Source organism: Pristiophorus japonicus, chromosome 19 (assembly GCF_044704955.1).
Source record: "Pristiophorus japonicus isolate sPriJap1 chromosome 19, sPriJap1.hap1, whole genome shotgun sequence".
NCBI lineage: Eukaryota > Metazoa > Chordata > Chondrichthyes > Pristiophoridae > Pristiophorus > Pristiophorus japonicus.
Window position 1 is genome coordinate 4,201,404 of NC_091995.1, and position 9,153 is coordinate 4,210,556.

Consider the following 9,153-nt stretch of genomic DNA (forward strand, 5'->3'; position numbering starts at 1 on the left):
TAGAGCTGGGAAGTGGGATTAGGCTGGATAGCCTCTTGCTGGCCGGTGTGGAAACGTTAGGCCAAAATGGCCGCCTTCCATGCTGTAAACTTCTATAATTCTATCCCTAGGTCACCAACTCATGATCATTACCACACTCATCACTACCCACCTTCCGACAGCCAGAATCTCCCTGCAACTCACCAACTGAATCTTTGTGCTAACCATGTTCTCAGGCTTCTGAACTACTTCTTCCTCCATGACCTGGTCTTCTGCATTAGGAGTTGGTGCTTGATCTAATTGAATAATGGAATGGGCTTGAAGAGCTGTATGGCTTACATCTGTTCCTATGTTCCTGTATCTGTACATTGTGTCTTTACAAGCGTTCTTCCTGCCGTCAGTGTATTCTCTATTATCTTATGTGCTCGGTTTCCTCCAGCACTTATTTCTGTTTCTTGCTGCCCCTGTACCTGTTGCAAAAATCCCTGTCACAGCTCCCCAGTGACTCGCCCTCAATATTGAGCACCAACCCATACACCTCACTAAACTCTGACTCAATTAGTCCAATACTATCCACTGGCCTTTGCTAATTAGCTTTCCAATCGTTTCCTTCCATAAGTTCCCGTCCGCTCCTCTCAAAGACCCAAACCTTTTCCTTCAGGTTTTGGGCAGCTGAGATCAGCGAGTTGCTCCACACTTTACTGTTGACTCTCGAGCTCTTTCATGCTGCAAAGTCGAGCCTTGTTTAGTCTGTTTGAACACTGCCAGCGGTCTGCTGTCGTTAACATTTGTGTTTCTGTCTATTTCAGGAGAGTACGCCCGAGGAGCAGAGGTACGACACGCTCTCCAAAAATAACTGAACAACATTATAAAGTAGGATATTGAAGAGCTGGTTTTATTTTCTGTAATATTTCATATTTACATTATTAGTGAAGACGACCATCAGCCAAACATAGCGGAAGGCAGCCTGTCTCTGGGAGCATTTAAAGAGCCCACCCAGTATAGAGTGTGGAGACATGTAATAGACATTCTCAACCCTGGTACGGAGGGCCTTTCCTGTTTTCTTACTTAACCCGCAAAATCCTCAATAAGAGGGCACATCTTAAGAATACCAGACACGAGTCCAAGAATGTAAATATTAGCCATACCCACTTCAAATAAGAAAATAAATGAAATAGCAGCATGTGATGTCTGATTCATGATTTATAATACAGCAATCAAATAATAATCAAAATTATTTTAGAAGCAATCAATCATTATAATTCATTCATTAGTAAACAAAAAGAGTGATCTAAATCATTAACCTGTTACAGTGGGTTCTCTCATGGTTTAAAACTGGATAATTAATGCACGAGTATATACACAACTGATTTGGTCAAATCATTTTTGATCACCTCCTGACTTCCCAAAGCCTTTCCCCATATAAAAAGCACAAGTCAGGAGTGTGATGGAATACTCTCCACTTTCCTGGGTGAGTGCAGTTCCAACAAAATTCAAGAAGATCGACACCATCCAGGACAAACAGCCCGCTTGATCGGCACCCACCCACCACCTTCACTCTCTCCACCACCGTCGCACTGTGCCTGCAGTGTGTACCATCTACACGTTGCACTGCAGCAACTCCCAAACCCACGACCTCTACCACCTTGAGGGACAGGTAGAGGGGAACACCCTCACCTACAAGTTCCCCTCCAAGTTACACACCATCCTCACTTGGAAATATATCAGCCGTTCCTTCATTGTCGCTGGGTCAAAATCCTGGAACTCTCTCCCTAACAGCACTGTGGGAGCACCTTCACCTCACAGACTGCAGCAGTTCAAAAAGGCGGCTCACCACCCACTTCTCAAGGGCAATGAGGGATGGGCAATAAATGCTGGCCTTACAGCACCACATCCCAGGAATGAATGAACAAAATATCGAAGAAACTTTCAACATAGAATTTTCGCACTTCTATGAAAAATGATTAAGAAACGTCCTTGAAGGGAATGGAACGCGGCGAAGGTTGAAAATATTTGTGAACAAAAGGAAGTAAATCAAAAATATAATGGTTAAGTGAGGCCAGGAACGTTTTTTTTAAATCTGTAGATTTTAGAAAGAAGCAGAGACAGAAAAAAATAAAAGAAACTTTGCTGGATTTCTGAGTGGCCTCCAGCGGGTGTTTGAAGAGCAGCTGGTTCGGCCGCTCAACGCGCCCTCACACCGCCCATTTGTACCTCAGGATTGCAATCAGGGTCCTCTGTATGTCACGTGACCCCGGTTTGACGAGGTTTCCCCCTGAAACAGGCGGGCGTTCCTGCTGTCCATCTCAGGACCCCACCCAAGGTGGCGATGGATGAAGCACCAGCGTAAACTTTCGTGCCATTTCCAGGCGACTATCACTCCGGTTACACCAGGTGGGGGCTCTTAAAATCAGTCCCATTAGTTCAGGATAGGAGCAGGAGGAGACTATTCAGCTCCTGGAGCCTGTCTCGCCATTCAGTGAGATCATGGCTGAGCTGTGTCCAAACTCTATATACCCGCCTTTGGTCCATATCCCTGAATACCTTTGGTTAACGAAAATCTATCAATTTCAGATTTAAAATTAACAATTGATCCAGCATCAATTGCGGTTTGCAGAAGTAAATTCCAAGCTTCTCCCACCCTTTGTGTGTGGAAGTATTTTCTAACTTCACTCCTGAAAGGCCTGGCTATAATTTTTAGATGATGTCCTTGTCCTAGAACTTCAAGCAGCGGATATACTTGCTCAGTTCCCCTTAATATCTTGAAAACTTCGATCAAATCATGTCTTAAACTTCCAAATTGCAGGAATGGGTAAAATAAGGATCCAGACAAGGTGCAAATTAAAAAAAAATACGTTTATTTCATGAATCTAGTACGTAAATATTCTCCAAATCGCTTAAAAAAATAACTGCCGCTTCTATTGTGCAGTTTAATAACAGGCTTGGCAGCAGAGGTGTTGCTGATTGATCTCAAACACCGCCATGTAGCGCCAACTTCTGCCTGTGGAGCAACATTACAGGCAGGAAGGTCACCGGGTTCCTGCAGTTCACAGCTCATTCCACCCAGTGAGTTCCTCTCCACAATTCACCATCCATTTGTTTCTTCACCCCCCCCCCCCGCTCTCTCCCCCTCCCCCTCCCCCCCGCCCCGCTCTCTCTCCCCTCCCACCGCTGTGACAGACTGATGCCGATCAGTTTGTAGGAGGCAGGGTGAAATTATGGGATGGACCTGTTAGTGACCTTTAACCCCACAGATTGTCAGCGGTGCGGAGTTTTTCCCGTCATTCAGTCCCGGGTAGAAGAAGGGAAAGATTCTCTCAGTGAAAGTGTGGGTGAAAGTGTGGAGATGGGACATGTTGTCCGCATTGTAAAATGACACCTGTCCGCCCTCATAGTCCAGGTACACCCCGATCTTCCGAGGCTTCACACTCGGGGTGAGGGGGGTCTGTGAGGGGGAGGTGCCGGCAAAATAGTCACCTCCGGGATCCAAACACACAATCCAGTATCCGGTCTCTGGGCTCAGGGTGAATCCCCCTTTCCTCCCAGCAGACTCTCGGGTCACTCCCAAAAACCACTCAGTCTTATTCCCCACCTCCACCTCCCAGTAGTGGCTCCGTGATGTGAATCCCTCCGATCCCAGGACACAGGCCCAGTAACCAAACCTCTCCGGGGTGTCAGGGAGCGGCTGCAGTCTGTCTCCGAGTCTCACACTGGTCCGGTCCTCAGACAGGATGAGCCGGGGATTCGCTGTGTTCGGATCCAGAGTCAGAGAGGCTGGAGCTGGGGGAAAGTTAAAGTAACACAGTCAGTGATTTAGTTTCTTGCTGTGATTTATTCAAACCCTTTCCTGTTTAAAGAGCCCACTCGGGCTCTGGGTTGTGATCCTGGAATCTGCTGCCGCTCCAGGGTTTCCGCCCTGGGGGTCGATTTACGTCGATTTTGGGCCTGAACCAGCGCAGTCAGTGCCCAGAGATAAAGACCGAAAAAAACTGGAGACAGCAGGGGAGGGGAAAAAGAGAGCCGAAGTGGGCGGGAGGAGGGGGAGAGAGACTGGCGGGATGGGGTGAGTGGGGTATCAGCAGCTGTTTCCAAAGGCCACAAGGAAAGTAGTGTTGTGAATAAAATAGTTCACAGGTAAGACAGAGTCCAGTATAAGGAATGCGATGGAAATAAACACACTGCAATTACATCTGAAGGAGAAACTTACATTTCTAATGTTCCTGACAAATGTCTCAAAGCAGTTCCCACAATGCATTACTTCCCATACCCTCCGCATAAAGTAGTTGGGAGTGATTTACGTCTCACAATCGCCCGGATTTACACTGTAAATGGAGCAGTAACGAAACAAAAACCACCCACAGTGCTTCCCACCTGGTTCCCACCAAGGCCCACTGGGAAATTATGCCGCAGCCGCGAAATAGGAATCCAGCGCTCCCGCACTAAACATGAGGGAAGCCTCATTAGTTTATACAAACCGGATCCCACAATGTACATGGGACCCCAATGTAATCTTGGTCTTCCATTGGACGGTGCGTGAGCTGTGCAAGTCCCACCCAGTGGAACAGTCTGTAGAATGGCCCAACCTGTGGTCCTTAAAGGGACCGCTGGAACCCCCACAGGGAATGATGCAAGGAGTTAGTTCCATCCGGTGTTCTGGACAATATTTATCCATCAACGAACATCATGCAAACAGGTTATCTGGTCATTATCACTTGTGGGAGCTTGCTGTGCATAAACTGGTTGTGACGTTTCCCAAATTACAACAGTGACTACACTTTAAAAACTCTTCATTGTCTGTAAAGAGCTTCGGGTCGTCCTGAGGTCGTGAAAGGTCGGATATAAAAACACGTTCTTTCTATTTATTCTCTGTGTAACAGTTTCTCTGTAGCCGGGAGGTGCATGAATTGTCCTGCCCGCTGCTGGCTGCTCCTCGGCTTTGCCCCTCCGCCCCACAACCCCCACCATCCTACCTCCTCCCCCCCGGATATATTTTCCCGCCATTCTCTGAGTTTGAGACTATCGCTACTTTGTTGTAGACTCTGTGACTGTGTTAAACCTCTGGATGTTTATCTTCTCTCTGCGGTTTAGGATCTTGAATACTTCAATAAGATCACCCCAAGCCCTCCCTTATCCAGTGCAAAGACTCCTGACTTCCAGACTAGACACGGACATCAGGGATAATTTAATCCGGGGTCTGGGAGCCGGTTTAGGCCCTTCTCATCTAGATTTATAAATCATGAAAAGCAATATAGGAGATTTACCGGGGTTAATGGCACCTAACATTTCTCTCCACGCTGTGTACTGTAAAGGGCCGTTGAACTTTCCGATAGACAGGGCGCCATCTGCTACTGACAGTAGTCGACCATCCTCACTAATCCTGTAAATATTACACAGTTAATGTTATAAATGGACCATAAATACTTTTCTGAATTATTTGACCAAACAGTGCAGAGATTCTGTAAAGAGCATGTCCTACCTACTCTTCCGACAAGCTTCCCCCTGAAATAAATAAAACACAAACAGTGAGGAGGACAGTCAAAGACTTCAGGAGGACACAGACAGTCTGGTAAAATGAGCAGACACAGGGCTGATACAATTTAACACAGAGAAGTGTGAAGTGAGGCATTTTGGAAGGAAGAATGAGGAGAGGCATTGTAAACTAAATGCTAAAACTTTAAATGGGGTGCCGGAACAGAGAGACCTGGGGATCACATTCACAAATCTTGGAGAAGAAGGAGTAGGGATGTTTTTACCAATGATCTGTGATGATCTGGAATGCACTGACTGACAGGGTGCAGGAAGCAGATTTAACAGTAATTGTCAAAAGCGAATTGGAAATACACTTGATAGGGGAAAAAATTGCAGGGCCAAGGGGAAAGAGCAGGGTGGGTGGGACTCTTGGGATCTCTTTCAAAGAGACAGCACAGGCACAATGGGCCTTTTGTGGTGTAGGATTCTATGATTGTAAGTAGTTGAACATTCTGATTTGTGTGTCAGATACTGGAACTCAATATTCATACACCCTCCAGGAACGGCATTAAAGATGGTGGAGATAGAAAGAGATTTGGGCATTCTAATGCATACATCCTTAAAGGTACACGAACAATGCCATGCAGGAATAGTTAGAGCAAATGTGGTGTTGGGATGTATCCATAGGACAATTGAGTATAAGACGGGGCATTCTGTTTTGTCCTTGTACAAGACCTTAGTCAGGCCGTACTTGTAATACTATGTCCAGTTTTGGTCTCCTTATATGGTGGGTGATATTGAGGCTCTGGACTGGGTGCAGACGAGGGCTACTAGACTAATTCCAATCTACATCATCTCAGTTATCAAGATAGGTTAAAAGAGTTAGGACTCTTTACCTTAGAGCAGCGTAGGCTTAAGGGGGATATGATTGAGGTTTATGATAATGAATGGATTAGATAGTGTTCTAGCTGACCGTTTATTTCAATGGGTTAGGCAGGACCAGGGGGACAAAGTTAAGTTGTATAAGACTAGATCTAGGTTAGATGTCAGGAGGTGGTTCTTTACACAGAGAATAGTCGACCTCTGGAACAAGCTGCCCTCTCATGTGGTGGATGCAGACTCACTGAATTCCTTCGAGCAAAAGCTGGATTTGTTTCTGGCTGCAGCGGAGATTAACTCTAACAGAAGGTAGATACTGCAGAGAATTTAATGGCCAGAGTGATGATCTGGGCTAGTTTCGATTGCCTAGATGGGTCAGAGAGGAATTTCCCAGACTTTTCCCCAAATTGGCCAGGGTTTTTATCTGTTTTTTTGCCTCTCCCAGGAGATCACATGGTTTCGGGTGGGGTGGACTGTATATGTTGTGATACACAAGGTATCGCAACCTGGGAAAGGCTCGATGGCCCAGATGGTCTTTACCTGTCAGTCATTGTTCATATGTTCATATCAGTGCCACTCTCAGACACAGTGACTGTCACACCCACAGTACCACCCCCACCCCCACACAACAACTCATTCCCAGGAGGTCGCAGGCATTCCCGGGAATGTGCGGACACTGGGAGCCGGTTAGTTCGATGATAACAACAGAACTGTCCCGGAATAGACAAAACAATCGGTTTAAATCAGTTTTGAATTATTCAGCAAATGCTGCATTTATTTCAGTTGTCATCGGTTATTTTGTGACTGTGTGAAGTTTCACTCAACTGACCCACAATACAATCCTCACCTTCAGAAATATCAGTCCGTCTTTTTGCTCCATCTGTTTCTGCAACTTTGAGAGCTCCTCCTGAATAGAATTTAAATTCTCTTGAATTTCCCGAAGGTTTTTCTCCATTGTTTCCAGAATCTTCCCCTCTTGTTTCCTGAGATCTCGGATTAAACGCTGCTCTTTCTCAGTGAGAATCTGGTGCATTTTTGCGAACTGGGATGTGATGCGGGTCTGCAGACTGCTCGACTGTTCCTACCAAATGAAATGTGAAACATAATTAATGTACCGCGATAGAGGGAACAAAACTAACCGAGATCCCAGAAAATCAGCTCAGGGAGACCTTACCCTAACTCCGGAAATCTGCTGTTTCTGTTTTAATTCCGTTTCTAGAGCCGCCGATTTCTTCTCTGTGAGAGAATCTAAGGAAGATTTCAGCCGATCCTGGGATTGGGAGAGAAAATCACAGAATTAAAGTGTTAGACCATGAAAATGTGATAAACTAATCAGGTGATACAATCTGTTCCCTTTTACCTTGTAGATTCCAACAGCTTCTTTAATGGGCATGAAGCGGTGCTCTCTGTGTTCCCGCGCAACTACACAAGTGTAACAGATCAGTTTCTTGTCAGTTTCACAAAACAGCTTCAGTTCTTCCTGATGTTCCTCACAGTGAATTTTGCTTTCCTTCTCTTTCGGATTGAGGTTTAATTCTCGAGCTTTCTCGGCCAGATTCGCTAAGACCCGATTATCCTTCAGATTTATTTCCGGATACAACTCTCTGCATTCCGGGCAGGACTTTATCCTCTTGTTTTCCCAACACTGTGTGATGCAGGAGCGGCAGAAGTTGTGCCCACACTCCAGTATTACTGGATCGGTGAAGAAATCACAGCAAATAGAACAAATTGTCTCTTCAGTCCAACTCCTGGCCTGGTGTCTCGAAGTCATTTCACACTCAGCACTTCCTGATTCAACCCGCTCTCAGTTACAGTGTTTACTGAGCTGCCGAATACCTTCAGTTCAGCGATTTCCCGATGAAGTTCACTGCAATACTCAGGGAAATATTATTATACACTCGTCTATGTCCTGTCGACTTTTACACCAGGGAGACAAAAAAGCTAGAGCAGTTTGAAGGAGAAACAGGGTTAGAGCACGGAGGCGAATAATTGAACCCTGGCCGGGAAGGTGACGGTCCTTGGGGTGTTGGCAGTGGGAGGAGGGAGAGAGAGGGAGGGAGGAGGGAGAGAGAGGGAGGGAGGGAGGAGGGAGAGAGAGAGAGGGAGGCGGGGATCCAGATTCCAGTGCACATTGCTCCAGACAGAACTCACTCCCGACCACAAACCCTCTGATGACTCACGGTGTGAGATAGAGATCCATAAACTGAATTGTGTTAATGATTGCAGCCGCTCACCCTAAAACACAAAGTGCCCCAAATGTCAGGGGCTGATATCAGGTGACAGGTACAGAGCAGAGCGGTGAGGGGAGTGGAACAGTGAGGTTGGATTTCACATCGCTGCTGGAATAAAAATAAATATTTGCATTTCTAGCGCGTCTTTCACCACCTCAGGACTTCCCAAAGTGCTCTACTGCCCATGAAGCAGTTTTGAAGTGTAGTCACTTTTGCGATATGGGGAAACACTGCAGCCAAATGAAGCACAGCAAGCTCCCACAAACAACAATTAAAGACATGACCGGAGCATGTATTTTTCAGGTGTTGTTTGAGGGATAAATATTGCTCAGGCCATAAGGAGAACTCCCCTCCTCTTTTTAGGAATAGTGCCGTATCTTACATCCACCTGAGCGGGCAGACTGCGTCACTGCTGATCGTCTCATCAAAAGACGGCACCATTTGACAGTGCGGTGCTTCTTCACTGCTGCTCCGGAGTGTTATCCTGGGTTATGTGATTAAAGCTATGGAGTGGGACTTCATCCCACGACCTTCTGACCCAGAGGTGAGAGCGCTGCCCCTGAGCCACAGCTGGCACCTACCCCTGGGGCAGAGG

The 9,153-nt window shown here is 46.4% G+C and overlaps 1 protein-coding gene across 1 annotated transcript; it reads right to left on the reverse strand.

Annotated features, from left to right (window-relative positions):
• Positions 1 to 3,170: 3,170 nt before the first annotated feature.
• LOC139229632 (zinc-binding protein A33-like) lies at positions 3,171 to 8,334 on the reverse strand. Its single transcript, XM_070861146.1, has 6 exons — positions 7,688 to 8,334; positions 7,502 to 7,597; positions 7,175 to 7,408; positions 5,456 to 5,478; positions 5,241 to 5,356; positions 3,171 to 3,759 (listed from the first exon to the last, which is right to left on the reverse strand). The coding sequence occupies exons 1-6, from the start codon at positions 8,096 to 8,098 to the stop codon at positions 3,212 to 3,214; spliced, it is 1,428 nt and encodes a 475-aa protein (XP_070717247.1). The 5' UTR covers positions 8,099 to 8,334; the 3' UTR covers positions 3,171 to 3,211.
• Positions 8,335 to 9,153: the final 819 nt, after the last annotated feature.

What these genes read in the sequence shown, in the direction of transcription:
- LOC139229632 (XM_070861146.1), bottom strand. Translation starts at nt 8,098, where the DNA reads ATGACTTCGAGACACCAGGCCAGGAGTTGGACTGAAGAGACAATTTGT. An exon ending in AAGCTGTTGGAATCTACAAG is followed by an intron (nt 7,598 to 7,687) that starts GTAAAAGGGAAC and finishes TCCCAATCCCAG; the next exon opens with GATCGGCTGAAATCTTCCTT. An exon ending in ACGGACTGATATTTCTGAAG is followed by an intron (nt 5,479 to 7,174) that starts GTGAGGATTGTA and finishes TATTTATTTCAG; the next exon opens with GGGGAAGCTTGTCGGAAGAG.